Raw genomic sequence first — 18011 nt, forward strand, 5'->3', positions numbered from 1 at the left:
AATTTAAATAAATAACTTGACAAACTTGAAACATTATCTTTTGGCAAGGTAGCATTTTAACCCAAATATACTAAACACGAATATCTAAAAATGTTAATGAACTCACTACCACTTTACCAAAACTCATTTTCACACCGTCCACCCCTTACCACTTCTTCTCCAAATCTTACCCGAACCCCTGGCACCTCCGCTACGGAGCGAGCCATAACAATCCCCAGTGTTGAAATTCCTGAAATAGCCGCATAGGGAGGTTGGCCCCCCGATCGATGGCCCCCTTTAGCTAAAAATAGCACAGGGGGAAACTACGGCTGCCCTATATTCTCCAACGCCGCGAGAGAGAGGCTGCGGGTGCGAGCGAGAGGGCGGGCTTGGGAAGAAGTGACATTGAATTTCGCTATGTGAGAGCGATACAGCCGCATTGGGGGGTTGAAGTTATGTTTTTTTGTTGTTATTATTTTGGAGAAGGGGAAACCCGGGGGTGTTCATGTAGGGGGTATCGAGTAATGTGAACATATTTAAAAGGCTTGTTCGAGGGTGGTTGAGTAGGTTTGAAAACTAGTATTGTGAAAATAATGTTTTTCTTTTTGTATAAATCGAATATCTTATTTAACAACGTTTTTTGATAATTGAACTTAGAAAATAGATACTTAAAATAGATAAATGAAAAAACTGCTAGTATTTCTAAAATTATTTTCTAACTATACTTAGGCCTGTTTAAAATGTTAATTAGTATATTATTTAAAACAATAGTAATAAATAGAGGGTTTTTGATAAGTAATCAAACCCTGGGGCGTATGCCTGTTACCAATTTTAAACCTTTTACCGCCTGATGATGGACACCACTGTGTCCGAAATATGTAGGAAATGGGAGACTGGAGGATTTTCATTTTACCTTAACCTATGACTCCACTGCAAGTATGGACTATTTCTTCACTATTATTTAAAAGGTTACAATCATGCTAATAAAATTGTGGACTCATAGATTCAGACGACGTCAGTTTATTTTATTGTTTAGTTGCCTTCAAAAATTCGAAAATTCTAATGAAGTAGATGGACTTCCTTAAGGCTTTTGACAGTATTAGCGTTATGGCTGTCAAAGCTTGAGTAAATATAAAAAAAAATATTTTTACGACATATTGGACTCTCTGAAACCTGGTTGCAAGAAGAAGATTCCAGTTTAGAAACTCCTTCAAATACATACCGTGTGTATCGAGCTATATCGATTTTGTGTAATTTACAATCAAATTTATTAAAAAAAAAAAACTATTTATCTCTCCTGACCAACATGGGCTTATGAAGTATAAGTGAAGACTAGATTCATCACTAATTTGAGATGTCTTTCTCAGCCTATATGCTCCACTCTTTATAATCAGGGACAAGTCGATGTAATTTATACCGATTTTCAAAAGGCATTTGATCAGATTGAGAAGGGTGAAAGGTTAAGAAAAGGTTAGGATTTTCAGAAAAATTAATAAAACTTCTTTGATCTAACCTACTGAAAAGATATTAATTTCTTGAAGTAGAGGAATTTAAATAGCCATATAGAGGCAGAATATAATAAATAATTCATACCAAATGAATTCTTAAGAAGTAATAAGATGCACTATTAAAAAACATTTCGGTAATACTTTTGAAACTTATAGTTTTAATAAAAATTTTGAATTAGTTACGCTTTCAGCTGTAAAGCAAGGATTCATAATAGGAAATTGCACAGCATTTAAAAATTTAGAGGTTTTTTAATTCTTATTTAATTCTTTGGTAAGATCAAAGGTTGAACACTGTACAATTGTTTGGCATCCAAATTTTCAAATCCTATAGAGGTTCTCTGGAATCAATACAAAGGAAGTTTGTTCAGTATTTGGTATTTGAACACGATGTGATGACTATATCCATTAAGGGCAACTTTTCATGCTCTTCTTTTAAATAGATTTAATTAATAGCTTGGACAATCAAACAAAATTATTGTTATAGCAGTTTTACATAATCTATTTTATAATAAAATAAATTTAATTTTTTTGCTTAATCATGTGAGTTTTAAGATGCCAAGATTAAATTTAAAAAATTCATATTTGTTTTACTGCTAGCATCTCAACACGAATATGCTACTTAGATCTCCTTTACACTACGTCTACAAAATACAACCACTTTGGTAATAAAACTGGCATACTTGCAGATCCTTTATAGTCTAGTAAACGGAAACTGTTATGACAATGTATGGATTTATTCTTTTGTATTTGTTAGATGCATTAATATTATGCTTGACTCTTCTTTTTCTTAATATATAATTTTATTTTGTAGTTTAGATTAAAAAAAACTTTAGTTTCATTAGCTTCATTATGATTTATTATCAATTTTTGTATTTCCTGTAAGTGGGTGACTCTTGAAAATTCAAAATATTTATTTACTTATAAATAAGCTATTTCCTAGGGCGAAATTACAAATTGTAGGTAAAATGGCTGTACTTTGAATTTTGTTTTATAGTAAGTACCCTATACTGCTTGGGTAACTTTTCAGTAAATTTCCATACAAGCTTTTTCTATTTCTAGTGTTTTTCTTCTATCAAAATATCACTAAGATAATTGAAAAACATAATATGCAACAAAAATGTTAAATCAAAAAACTCTTCAGCATTCCTAGGAACTAAAATATAAATGTTTCAATTTTACCTCTTGAAAGTTAAAATTGTTTCACAATGGCCAAATCGATCGACCCTTATTTTATATCTCCATTTTATCGGTTTCTCATTGTCAATATTGGAGAAAAGTAGTTTAAACTACATCTGAAAAATGTTTGGTACATCATTTTTACTGAAGAATAGGTACGTTATAAAAAATATTTTATAATAAAGATAAATTAATAAATTAGAAAGTGTTTATTATATTGAATATTTATGACAAAATATTTCGGAAAAAACGCAAAAACTCATCTACTAAAACATTTTGCGGCCTTTAAAAACATATTACAACATTTTTAATTCAACCCCTCCGAAAGGGTAACTCTACTCAATTTTTTTAATGGGATGATACCACTTATAGCACCTTGTTAGAAAGCTCATTTAAAAATGAAATTGACAGTGTACTTATTTTTGAAACGAATTAACCCTTGACTTTAAATTGAAAAAACTGTTTAGAAGTATGAAAATTAAAAACAAAATATCTCGACATTAAATGCGTATTTTCTTGGTCTTGAGAAAACGACCAATCGCTAAAAAATAATCTGAGTCATATCATACGAACTCAGATAAGGTCAGGACTTACTCCACATATTTTTTAAATTCTTTTTAATTTTTGAAATGAAATTAGGTCATTTCTGATAGTGTTACTACTAAGATTTAAGATTTAAAAGATGATAAAAGTGATACTTTTTTCATTTAAAAAAAAACTATTTGTTACTTAAGTAACTGTTCGAAATGAAAATTATTTATTTTGTGACAAAGCTCTAAACGAGGATAAAATTCTTAAAACATTCGGCGTAATTAATTGAATTTCGTTTTTGATTCTCTGTTTTAATTCTTCAATATTCCAATAGTAAAAAGCTAATATAGTAAAATCAGGTGACCATGTTGGATATTTAATTCTACGTCTCTTTCCAATTTATCTATTGCGGAAAAAATTATTAAGAAATTGTGCTACATTAGCAGCATTATCAGGAGGTGCATAATCTTGCTAAGAGTAGATTCGTTTGTCAGTATTTTTTTTTAAGTAGGAAATACCCGTGTTAATTCTGGCACTAGTGTACTTTGTAAGAATTCAAGATTTCCGTCACTAGTTAAATTGTTATCAAAAAATATTAGGTGAATACTTTAATCTCCGATATTTTAAGCCTACAGTTTTTGCTTGATTTTGTGTGTGCTGCTCGACCACCCACTTTGAAGTACTGCGTTTTGGCGTAAATAAATACTTAAAATAAACAGTACTTACTTCACGAAAGAGCACTTTTCTAAAAGTACCTATCCATTCTTTAACTGGACCTCACAAAAACCGTTCTGTGCGTTTTTTTATTAAATACAATTTTAAATTATTTTATTCACATAAATGTTGTACGGTGGGATCTACATAAATTTGGGGCAATTATGTCATTTTATAGCGACTAATCAAGATGAACGAAATACGCATTTAACCTTAATATTTTGTTTTTAATTTTCGTTCCTTTTGACAGTTTTTCTCAATTTAACAGTTTTTTTTTCAAAAGCATAAGTACACTCTTAATTTCCATTATAAAAGAGCTTTCCAACAATGTGCTACAAGTGACATCTTTTTTTATCATAATCTTTTTACACATTTTTAAAAACGGAAAAAAATCTTAGTAGACTTGTTTTTGTATTTTTCTGAAATATTTTATTCAAGAACCCTAGCGATTTTATTCCATTTACAGTCCACACCCTGTATAAGGGTCAATCATCAATTGCTTTGATTAACAAAATATAAAAAAGTGAATTTTAAGGATTAACTTAGCAACAGTAAATATTTCCTATTTCCCACCTGTACTAGACGAGGGAAGACTGCACTAACAATTATATAGTGCTTGGAGCTGAATAAGTAATCCCTGCCACAAATTTCCTTAGCTGTTACAGAGGCCTTTGTTTTGTCAGCTTAAGGACTCAAGGACATTCCTTAAAGACATTGACACGAGCCATCTTCCTCTAAGGCAGCATCAATAGCCTGAGGCGTTTAGCATCCTTTGTTAAGAGTTTGGGAGGCTAGGGTTTTAAAGTGTCATAAGCCTCAAAGTATCCTGCGTTTGATGTTGAAAATCGGTACCCTCACCCCGTAGAGACGAACAAAAGGTGATTGAGATAAGGTTAGGCATTTTTTCTAGCAGAGCCACTTTAAACTATTGAGCAGCTTAACTACAGTCAAGCCACTAGGAGGTTGACCTTATCAATTCCAAGCATAAGAGACCGAGGTCTAAGCCCCTTCAACAGCCTCAGCTTTCTACTTCCTCTTTTTTGGCATCATATATACATAATACAGATACAGATAAGTGTGATTCTCGTCTCACAGTCAGAAGCGTTACTGCCTGGGGCTTTAACAATTACGCAATATCGATAGATTCGCAGGGTTCAAGTTTGGAACTTGAAAACTGGGCTTGGGTCAAGTAGTAGAACCATGTAACAGACATTATTTGTATACTCTCGACCCATGTCGGGGGTAGTTTAAAATCTCTTCATGTAAGTTCAATAAATTCAAGAGAGGAGGCGTACGGCAGTTCAGTCTGTTTAGCCCAATACCGAATGAACGTTAGACTATCTCTTTGGTCCAATCTCATCAGTAGGCTATTTGTCTTTGGCAGGTTTGATTTAATGGCTTGGTCAAGTCCCTAATTGCGATAAGGACATATCATAATTAATATAGTGAAGGTATTGTTTTGCTTTACTCCTGTATTAAGTTTCTCGAGCATCTTATATAATCATCTTTTCTTAGTTGCTCTAAATTTTTGGTGTGCCATAGGGGTGGCAGGTGGTTCACTTGCTTTGTTGGTTTATGGTTTCGAGTTTTTCTCAATCGGATATTCCTTTAATTTACGATCTTCAAGAAAATTGATTAAGAATGCATGCTTGGATCTGAATCATTGATATTTTGGATTCATGCATACTTACTTATCAATAATGTCCTTCTTCTTCATTCTTATTGTAGATAGTCTAAACATAGCCCTTCTGGCAGTCTTCTCTATAGACGGATGCATAGGTGTACGATCAAGTATAGCCTCTATTGTTGCTGTTAAATTTTTTTTCGTAGCTCCTGTACTATACATAGTTGCTAATCTTTACAGTTTATCAAGTCTTTGCCTTGTTGTACTCAGCTTTATCCAAATTCTATCTCATATGTAACTATGGGTTTCATATCATGGTATTAGTATTTTGAGAACGCATAAATACTAAGCTTCAGCACTCTACGGTGCCTTTTTTGAGTCTAGCTTCTAGATTACTTTTTCAGCTTTGCATCATCACCTTCATTTTTTACAATGACAAACATAAAGAAAACCTGTATGACTATCAAATGTATGTTTTACCAAAGTCCATATATTTCAACTGAAATATACAGTGTCTCTAAAAGGTCAAAATCCTAGGACATATTCCCGGTCAAACAAGGTCAAAACAAGCTGATCTAAAGCAACTTACTTTAATCTAAAGTTGCTTCGTTTCGCAGTTATAGGGTGTTAAATTTAAAATATAAAAATCTCTTTTATTTAATTTTTTTAATATTTTGCGACATACCACTTTAAAAATTGCTTGTTAAAAATTGAGCCTTGGGGTCTTTTGGTATGAGAAACTTGGAAATGGGCATCTTTTTACTATGGCCGATAGTGAGTGCTCCATACTGCACTGTTGATGGTATAAAATAACCATCACTTTTTTGCAAGTGTGGTTTTTTTTTGCAAAGAAAATAAAAACCAAGATATTATCTGTTACCAAGATATTTCGAGTTTTAGTTTTTGATGCCGCATTGGAATAACAAAGAAATGGAATTCAATTTTTTGTGTTGTCAATTTTAACGTAGTTTGCAGGTAGATTTTTTACATTTAATGAGAAACCAAATTTATAAGAAGTATTATAAGTAATTTATTTAAAGTAATTTTAATTATTATAAACTTTTAACGATTCTTCAAAATGACTTCCGTCAATATGAATACACATATTAACACGGCGTAAAAAGTTAAGAAGTACTCTTTGCATCAACTCCCTATCGTTCTTCAATATGTTGGCTGCATTTTGATTTCTTGTCCATAACTCTTCTTTTTTAGTAATTGTGCAAGAGTACAGCATCGTTTTTAAAGACCTCCCACAAAAAATAATCTAATGGAGTCAAGTCCGGTGAGCGTGGTGACCAGTTTACAGAAGCATCATTTCCTCTTCCAATCCATCTATTTGGATATTGTTGATGCAAATAGTTCCGAACATTGAAAGTGAATTGCAGTGGAGCACCATTATGCATGAACCACATATCTTGCCGAAGTTGTAATGGCAATTCTTCTAATAAATCTAGCAGCGTATTTTTTAATGTTCTAAATAAGTCACACCAGTTAGCCTTGGTGGTAAAATTACAGGACCGATTATAAAATTGCCAATGATTCCCGCATTGACCACACATTGACCCTAAACTCATGTTGAAAATGAGTTATTTTAGTGGCATCGGGATTCTCATCAGCGTAAACATGTTCATTATGAATATTAGTTACACCACTTCTCGTAAAGCATGCTTTATCTATAAAAAAAATTTTTTTGACAAAATTTAAATTTTGTCTATTTTCATTGACAAATTGACAGAAGCCCAAACGTTGTTGAAAATCTGTACGCAAAAGGTCTTGTACTTTTTGGATATAGTACGTTCTTTGAACCACATCCTTTAGATGCTCATACTTCTAAACCTAAGCGTCTGGTGGTTAATGCAGGATCTTCATGGATTCTTTCCAAAATGTGTTCCCTTATCTGAGGAATCCTTATCATACGGTGCATAATTGACAGTTATAGGAGTAACCTACCCGTTTCACGAAGGCGTCCTAAATAGCAGCAAATGCTTGATGATTTAGTATACGCTGATTTGGAAATATTTGCTTATATACCCTAAAACTTTTCGGCCATTTCACAATATTCAAAAACTAATAACGTATACGTCATTTCTGCAAAACTGTATCTTTCAGCTATTTTAACAAATTAGAAATTTAATTTTTACACACAAGCTTAAAACACCTTATTTATTTCCACACTGGCAAATTCTTACTGAAACACTTATCGTACCAAATCAAACGATACTTTTTTCCGAACATATGGGTTCTAACAAGAGTACCTTTTTTACTCAAAATTTTTGACGTCAGGAGTATGTCCTAGGATTTTGTACAGACCTTTTAGGTATGGTCAATTATTCAAGTTCAAATATATAGACTTTGGTTTTACCCACCCGAATTTAATTTATTCTGACCGTAACTTAGGAATTCCTAAAATAGCAACAAAAATAATTAATTATAGAGATTTCAAAACTTTTGACGTCAAAAGTTTTGACTCGGACTTAATAATATTTGAGAAGCCTCTTCACCTACAAATAGTTGCTTAATTATATAAATAAGCCCATGCTTGTATGCCAATCAGATTTTCGAAAACAACCTACGACATCCATAGCATTTGGTTTATGAGACGGATATAAAGAAAACATCTGGTACTCTCAACAATACGAGCAATAAGGATCTTAGAAATATTCATTTTAAAATAATCCTAAACTATCAAATTAAAATTGTAGATATAGATATAGAGTTAAATAATTCGAATATAAATTTTGTAATTTTTTAGTCAAACCAAATTTAAACAAATTGGCTCTAAAGATAAAGAAAGCATCGGCTTCCGGTTGCTTGCTTAAAAATTCGCCTCCATGTTTCGAAAACATCTTTATCCCCTTATTTACATATAAAGTATTTTGAGATTTTGCATTTCCAGAAACAACCTCTTTCTTTGATTGGATTTTTGTTATTCTTTACCTGTATATGGAAGTCAGGATTTCTGATCGATTTTTTTAGTTATAAATAAATAGTGGTACATCCCATTGAACTGCATTTAAATATTATGTTATAGCATCATAAAATTTTGCAAAATCATGTAGGACTTTTAAAATACTAGTGGATAATTAATCCTGTTTGAGTTGTTCATATGAAAAATTATAAATTAATTGGCTTAATTAAAATGTAAAGTTACGCAAAAATACTGGAATACACAATATTTTAATATTATTTTAAGCTTTAAATGAATTGTAGCTTCATTTGTTATAATTTATTTAGGAGCCCATATTATTTTAAAATAATGTTTGTATATTTTTTATATATATTTATTAGAGTTTATGTTATTACGTTATTTTATATAAATAGTAAGAAAATTGTAATATTTTATTTAAAATACAATAATTTAATTTTTATATTTTATAGTAGTTTTGTTATAGGTGGTTAGAAATTGAAAAAAAAAGAAGTTTTATTAATTTTCTTCATAAATTATTATGGGATTTTTGCAAATTTTAATCACTTCATTCAATTTTAGTACAACAAAAATTGATACATCAAAGAATAAAAGGTCTGTTATTATTGAGTGTGTGGTTTATTTAGACTGTTTTCAGTAAATATACATATCAGATGTTCATGGAAATTTTCCATGCCTAATGTCTTCAGTTGATAAATATACGAGTAAAAAATATAATTTACATTACAAAAATGTAAACGTAGTTATCCTACATATAGGCGCTGTTTTAAACTGTATACATTTAATGTCTCTCTTTCATATGCTGAAGTTCATCTCAGTTTACATTCTTTCATTTTAGCCTACCTTTTGTTATTGAATTTTTATCATTGTCTAGATCCGTACGGTAAATTACACACTGATGAAAGTGGTAGTTGAGTGATGCAATAATATTGACAAAATATATCGGTGGTGCATAAGAATAACACAAGACCAAGCACTATACAGTCAGTTATATTTACTCTTTTAAAATTACACGACCTGAATTTCAAGACCAACCCTGTTGGGAATAACTTTACTACTTGACTGATAAGAAAAACGAGTTCCCGCCCGAAGTCTCGCTTTCTCGTCTTTTACACCTTTTGGACTACAATAAGTCATACTTAATCGTCTTGACTGTCTTAATTATATTTATCGAGTGTTTTTCCTTGGATCGGTCTCCTCAAAACCTTCAGGGCGCTAGTTGAAACAGCGTTGTTACGTTTAATTAAAGTCAGCAAAATATACCAAACCGTACAATTAGTTAATTATAAATTAAAAGCCAGAACTAAACTAAGAAAAAAATAACAAAATAAAAGTACAACTACATATACATATATAAGTACATATATATTTACTTCTTATTATTTTGATAGAAATGTTCAAAAAATATGCATACAAAAAGTCTTCTTATAATGCTGAACTATAAATTTTTTTAGGATTTTTTTTCCTAATAGTTCTAATGTTTGGGACGAATGCTAAGCGAAACTAAATTAAATAGTTCAGACCAAAATATGTCATATTTTTTGTTTAAAGCAAACTAGGAATCCTGACAGCCTCCACTTTTTGTCTGATCATTTAACATAGGTTATCTTAATTAAACAGACTATATAGACATAATAAGACAATGGTACTGATAATCTTATGTCTTGGTTATTTAAATTTTATTATCCATAACCTAGTATCTACACATACGCTGAGATTTATTTCTTTTCTACAGATTTAAAATATATCTCGTAAGTCGTAAATAAATCAACTCGTTTACAACTCGTCATGTTGTAAACGAGTTGCATGTTGTTCCAATTTTGCAAATGTCCATTGCAGTAGATAGATCATTTTGTTTTTTTCTACCAACTTGGAGTCTTAATTTCTAAGCCGTTCTCTATTTTATTGACATACAGGAACTTTAGAAATAAAAAAAACGACTTTTAAAATGATTTTATTAATTTACATTTAGTTTATATATTTTACTTGATAGATATTAAATAACAAGGTTAAGGTTTTTAATGCTTGTATTCTTACTATTTTCGATAAACTTGCACCATACATAACAAATAAAATAACAAAACGAAAGAGTCCTTGGATTACAGACAATAGAAGATATATTATGCTTTTAGAAAATAGTACTCTTTTAAAATGTGAGAAAAAAACAGTAAATAGTTAGAATTACCATCGCCAACTTCGAAACAAAGACACAATAGCTGTTGACCGAGAAAAGAAGTGCTACCTTCATCAAACATTGCGCAGAGTAAGAAAAAAAAAGAATGAAAACTGAAAGGCAAAGTATTCACTAAAAACCTCGTATTGAAATTCTTAGCTAGTTAGCTGATCTCAAAACCACTCATAATTTTTTCATAAATTTTGCCATTTACAGTTGTCCAAATCCAAAAACTTTGTATTTTATCTCCAAAACTCTGAAGCCGTTGGTAAAGATGGGATAAATTTGGCTATGCTGCTAACTGTTGTCAATTTATTCTCTAATTTATTTGTAGTCTACTTTTCCAAAGGCTTAGAAATCTTCATGTCTACTTCCAATATCCGAAGTCGCATTACCGAGTCAATTATCCGAACAGCATTCTTCCTACCAGAAATTTATTTATCTTGAAAATATTAGAGAAAGTTTTGGAAAACCAAATAGGAAATTCTGCAGATAGATTTGCTATTTTGCCTCCTGTTCAATCTGGATTCAGAATGGACTACAACTGTTCCGCTACCCTCCTCAAGGTAATATCTGATATACTTTAAGCGGCTGATCGTAATGAATTAATAACTTTAGTATTATTGGACTATTCCAAGGCTTTAACTAAACTAAGTCATAAACTATTTTTAGCGATCTTAATCTATTTGGGCTTTGAAAGAAATGCGTAATGCCTTATCAAGAAAAATTTAATCAGTCCGTAAAAATCAATGGCCAGTTGTCTTGTTTTTTGATCCTTGCTTGCAGGATGCCACAAGGACCCATCCCTGGAACTTTGTTCCTCACTTTATCATTTATCTCATTTCCTTTTTTTTATCTTAGTTGTTACTCCATATATACTGATGACACAGATATTTGCTTGTAATTTTTACCCGATAAAAGTGAAGAAGCTAACGAACGTATTCCTCGAGATCTAGCACTACTTACCAGAGCCGCCAAAGATCACTGTTTAGCATTAAATCTAAATAAATGCCAGAATCTTCTCTTTGGTAGGATTTAGTGTAGAGACAAGTATAAAAACCTTGTAAAAATTCATGCAGATAGCAGAAGGATTAAATTTACTGCATTAGTTAAAAATCTTGGTCTACTATTGAATGCTAACCTAAGATTTCGAGAACATATTAACAATTGCATTAAAAAGGCATTTATAGAATTTATAGAAATTACTTTACAGTTAAAGACATCTACTTACTAAAGGACTTAGAATAAATTTGTGCGACAGTCTTGTATTATCCAACTTTACTTATTGTGATGTCGTATATTGCCTTCTGGCAAGCGTATTCAATACGTCCAGAATTGTTACATAAGACTAGTAAATGTAATAAGAAAGCACGATAAATGTGTGAGTGATAAGATGAAGTGGTTAGATATGGCTAAAAAAAGGTTAATACATAGTCTTTTAACATTCAACAAAATTAACATTCAACACGTGTCGAGAATAAAAATAAAGAGTTTTAGTTACCGGTAAAACTGTCTCGTAATTTAAGTGTCACACCAAAGATTTCAACAATAGGACAAAACATGTTTATTTAAAAAGAACTTTCAGTTACTATATATATAGATTCAGATGTATATTTAATTACAGTTATTATCCGAATTATATTACTGTAGGTTATGCTTATTCAATTTATATAAAAACAATATTTTAGGTCTTTGCGGGTTGTCTCCAGTAGTTTTTTGCCGGCCAGAATATTCGTCATTCATGCGGCTTATCTAAAACCACTTTCTCGAAGTCAGAGAAACCATTCGCGTTTTTGCCGAACCTTAACCTCTGAGTTTAAGTAATTAGTCAGACAAATTTTACATAAAACTGTTGCAAGTTTAATTATATCTCAGTAATATGTGATAAAATCAATGTAGGGACTACTTTCTTATATTAATAAGCCGTATCGAGACACTTTCTGACCCAGTACAATATATTATTTAAGTATATCAATAAGCCTTTGTGTATCCACAGACAATTTGTTGGAAAATATCATCATATTCAATGCTGTCTCATTTCCTTGAAGTAGTGAAAGATGATTCGGGGATTTGCTAGGGAACAAAAAGTGTCCTTACGAAAAGAATGCTGAATTAAAAATATAAAAAATAGATATAAAACCTCTTTTAGTATTTTTATAAAACTAACTAAATACCTAGAGATATATACATATGTACATTAACAAAGTACAAGTCCTAGAGCCTCTTGCTATATCACACATTCAAGAACTAATAAAATTGCATTGCGAGAAGAAAATGCCGTCTGCAGCTCGGTTATAATACAGATTTTTTAAGACATCAATATTTCTTCTTTCGATATTTCATCTACCAAATATGTCGAAATGAACTTACAACAATGCACTTACAACAGCTGCATGATACTCTATAAGTTGCCTGGCTAAGAATGTTCATTTTACAATGAAAATCTAATCATTTTATATTATTTACCTCACAGATTAGATGTACTTTTTCAAATCACAAAATTTATATGATCTTGGCAGACCTAAACAATCATAAAAAAACATTCTTTGACCGCTAAAAAGAATCAGTTATTAAGATTATTATTTATTCAAAGCGAAAGGTAGGTTGCCACGAGTTTCATAAAACCATAATTTTCACAATCAAATATCTTAAGATAACAGGTGTTAAGGCTAAAGAAATTTGCTACAGGTAAAAAGTTGTAAAGTTGTTACAGGTAAAAGAATGACCTCTAGAATATCAATTAGTTAAGTATAGTAGAACCCCGTGCTCAACGCGACCGAACGTGGCACGGATAATTGAAAAGCATAGATAATCCGAACATTTATTTCTTATGTTTCTACTATAAAAATATAACAGAAAAATAAACAGATTTCTACATAATTAAACGTTGACTCTTGATATGTATGTGAAAAAAAAATATAGATAGGTTACCTTGCATTTATCTTAAGCAAATACATATTTATTTTATGTAGCTATGCTTTTAAAAAAGAGTTAGTCTTTGTGGCCTGTGTAAAAATTATTTGATTATTTTTACATTTGATTATCTTCTGATGTATTCTGCGCAAGTTCAAAATGCATACAAGGTACAAAGTTACTCGTTGCACCAAATAGTCTAGTAGAATGTCGGCAGCTTCCTCGGCCTCCTGCTTAGTTGCTATTTTGAGTTATACCATTTTCTTCTTCTTGTCTATCATTTTCGGATTAATCAGATTGTGACGTACTGGATTGTTCGACAATATCATCGTTGCCGAGGAGCTGATAACCTGATCCATGTTGGTCATACTATGTCCACCTCTCAACCATGATTCTATGAATATCTTTAAACTCATCGGCGCTGCACACCTATTTAGTAAATTCAGCTATAGTAATCTTCATGATCAGATTACGTTATATACACTCTTATATTATATTATATTATCTTCTTTTAGTGTAATTTTTTTATAAAAAGCTTTTTGGAAGTTAACTCTTTCACTCCACTCCATGCATTTGCAACTGTATAAATGGCGTCTTTGATCGTAAAAGATTTCCAAAACTTTATCAGCATTTAACAAGTTCATCTTCGTTAAGTTCTCTTCCGAAGAGCAGTTTCATTGTCTCAATAGCACCATGATCCATAATTAGTTGAGCATTGAGCATTTGGACATTGAGCAATCGATGTAACATTAGGTGAAAAAAAGAGCAAAGAAGTTTCCATCATCAGATATTAAAACTGCCTCTGAAACGAGAACGCTTATTATCCAGAAAAAGAAGCGCCTTTTGTGGCAATTTTTCGTTTTTCAAAGGTTTTTTACTGCAGTAATAAACCTTATGTACCCAATTTTGGAAGATGTCACAAGTTATCTAGGCTGCTTGGTGATTATAATAGTGAACTGAGAAATAATGCACTTATATGTTTTTTAAAGCGTGAAGATTTTTTGACTTACCAATCGTAGCCAGGTTCATGGGTGCCAGAAGCATTGACACAACAGAACACTGTTATGTAATCTTTACTTTTTTATATCCCGGGGTATTTATATACTCTTTGTTTGCAACTAAGGTTTTTGTATTGAAGCAACCAATTACTGGATCTACTGAAAAGTTCTTTGATTTTTTAAGTCTTCGGGAAAAATCTCTGCTTGCCCAGCAAACATTTGACCAGAGATTGGTACGTCCTATGATCTTTTCTGCAAAAACCACTTGGAAAGTACTTTATAGAGTTGTTAAAAAGTAGATCCTTTTAATCATTTCAGTACAGTTATGTTCTTAAAAGAGTTGAGTTGAAAGAAACTGAAATATGAAATTTTGTCGTTTCACTTTGTTTTTATTGATATTGCGTATGGTTTGCTTGCCAACTCTATAGGTTCGTGATAATGACGTGACAGTTTCACCCTTTTCATTTTTATTTAAGATCTCTCAATATTGTTTTTAAATATTGATTCTAAATATTATTTTTAAATATTGTTTTTGTTCAATCGTAAAACATCTCTCTTGCGTTTGACACTGGTTTTTGCCATTTTAAAACCAAAGACACATGTTACGAATATAGCAGAATAGGTGACTCATAGACTAGCGCGTAACTTATTCTTGCACATTCGGTCTAACCCTCATGGATAATTGAGGTACTTCTTCTTCAAGAATAGATCACTGTAGAACCTCCACAATATGCAAGCGACCACAATAATTAACATTCATATTCTACTCCCGACTAAATAAATAAATTTCAAACTACTTCAATGAAATACCTCTACAGAAAGCTTCTGCACCAGTATTAGTTAGTATAGTTACTCACACAATTAAAAGCTTTAGACAAGTCATTACTATACATAGAATATTACTGCAGTCGCCACAGTGCAAACTTAGTTTTTACCTAATAGGAAACCAAATTGATTAATCAAAATTATTAAAGAATATTTTCCTTATAAAGAACTTTGATGATGTAATTATGTAGAGAAATTATTTTGCTAACTTTAGGCATAAAGGATTAAGAAGAAATTTATCGCATCCAAAAGAGCGTAAGTGGTATTGGTGTTTGTCTAATAAACGAATTGTTAAGATATCATACACCAGTGGGATTAAAAACTTTAAATTAAAAATATTAATGTAGTTATATAGGACTAAAAGTATGGCTCAGTATATTTTTTCTCTATTATTGATATGTTATTTACTTGTGTACATTTCATTATGTGTATATTTCAATTATAACTTGAGGAAGATTTTAAATGGCCTTCATTTTAACTGTTACAAAATTTTTTTATATTGTAAAATAATAAAATCTAAGTAAGTTCATAATAATTAATAATACTTTACATTACAGCTAAACTCGACGGAGTTAAAACTTACATGCGTATGCGTCGAGTACCTTCACACCTTCAAGTAAAAGTTATCAAATGGTTCGACTACTTATGGCTAACGCAAAAATGCTCTGATGAAGAAAAAGCGGTGTCCTGTCTGCCGGATAAGCTGAAGGCCGAAATAGCCATTAACGTTCACCTGGATACTCTCAAGAGAGTGGAAATATTTCAAAACACCGAGGCTGGGTTCTTATGTGAATTGGTGTTAAAATTAAGGCCGGTCCTATTTAGTCCTGGAGATTATATTTGTAGAAAGGGTAAGTCCCTAATTAGTGACATTTAACAATTAAGTTTTTTACAGATATAAGATTCTTATAAGTAGCTAAAATTTTTATTCTTCTTCTGATTTCCTAGTATTATAATTTATAGTTTTAATAATATTAATATTATTAGCAGAGCTCATTAGGCTTAGAAATAGCTACCTAAAGCAACAATTTATAAAAACAATAATCTAGTTTGTTAAATAAAAACTACTTCAAAAAAATTAAAAAATAATTTTAAACGACTGCGAAAAGTAACACAGTAGTTTCAACAGTTTAGAAAAAATGAAAACGAAATCAACCTGGAAGTAATAAAAAATCAGGATATTTACCTGGAGAAAAGTTAAAACATTAGTTTAAAATGTCTTTTTTACTCATTAATTACTGATTTTAAAGTGTTGTAAACGTAGTTTTAGGGACTGTTAAGATTTATCTAATTTATAAATTATCTTTAAAGAAAGAGCCTTTCTCTCTGTTCTGCTAAAAAACTGGGCCAAAAAAAGCCAAAAACTGGGTTTCTTATTACCCTTGTACCATCTTTGTTGTAAATTATTATTTTAAGCCCGCTTGACATAATCAAACGTTTAAAATACGAGTCGACTCGCATATTAAGCAGTTAAAACTGGACCAAGCATACGTGGCATTAGACGTCATTTAGATAATGGTATTCCACGCATATTTAGTAAGTAAGTTAATACTTCTGTTAAATGAATAGATTTTAAATGGACGTTTGTATTTCATTTTCTGGCTTAAAATGATTTTGGTTTAAATCGATTTGTAATATGTGATTTAAATGTCGACTAATATTTTACAAGTAGTATGTTAATAACCATTTTTTATAGCAACTAGTGCTATGATAAAAAAATAGTAGGAAAAGCATATTTTTTTTAACCTTTTCGCGTCGATTGGGACATACTTGTCCCATCAAAAATTTGGTTTTAAAAATACGAATTTTTTTATTTGTTAAACTTTAGTGTCTTTTAATTTATTTCTTTATTAGTACCTACCGCAATGACAAAAATAGCTTTAGTTTATTTTTTTAACGTAAGTATAGTGTGGGCTATATATGTCCCAGCCGTATAATTATTTGGGTTTTATATGTCCCAATAGTAAAATAAACCAAGATCAAGAAAATCATATTATTTATTTTTTTCAAAGAAATAGAACATTAGGAGTGATAAGATGAGAAACATTCTATACATAGTGGTACATGACAGGCGGAGCATAACATGTCCGTCCTTTTTTTTACTTTTTGCTGGGCACAACGACGGTATCTTCTTCTGGTTTTTGAAAGGATAGGTAGATGGTCTCCAACATTAATCATATTTTTATAGGATAGTGTGGTCCTACCAAATGATCTCTTGCGAATTAAAGCAGCATTTTCATGTCCAATTCCTATCAGTTATTCTGCCAGATTTACCAAGTATGTCAGAAACGGACTATCTCTGTTACGAAGTTCCTTGAAGATTATCTAAGCATTAACTGCTGTGGTTAACAATAGCTTATAATAAACTTTTTTCCACCATTTTAATGACTTGCGGTCAATGTCATATAGGCCTGTAAGTTGATTGGCCAGGTCTACGCCCCCCATAAAGGAATTATATGTGTGTATTGCTTCGGGACAACTTAGTGTAATTTTTTTACCATCTTACCAGTCCTTGCAACCTCAACTATATAATCAGTATGACAGTTACTCACGACCATTACTTCTTTAGTATCCATCCAATTGAATGCTATTGTATCATAATTATTGCAAAGACACTGCATGTCTCCTCTTTTCACTGTCTTTT

General features: G+C 31.2%; 1 protein-coding gene across 2 annotated transcripts in view; it reads left to right on the forward strand.

Annotated features, from left to right (window-relative positions):
* Positions 1-18011, forward strand: part of LOC126740302 (cyclic nucleotide-gated cation channel alpha-3) — a 438418-nt gene that overhangs the window by 361769 nt on the left and 58638 nt on the right. For both annotated transcript variants that reach the window (XM_050446263.1, XM_050446264.1), the window contains exon 12: positions 15925-16218. In XM_050446263.1, the coding sequence (XP_050302220.1) occupies positions 15925-16218 (294 nt within the window). The remainder of the gene's footprint in view (positions 1-15924; positions 16219-18011) is intronic.

This window comes from Anthonomus grandis, chromosome 9 (assembly GCF_022605725.1).
Source record: "Anthonomus grandis grandis chromosome 9, icAntGran1.3, whole genome shotgun sequence".
Lineage (NCBI taxonomy): Eukaryota > Metazoa > Arthropoda > Insecta > Coleoptera > Curculionidae > Anthonomus > Anthonomus grandis.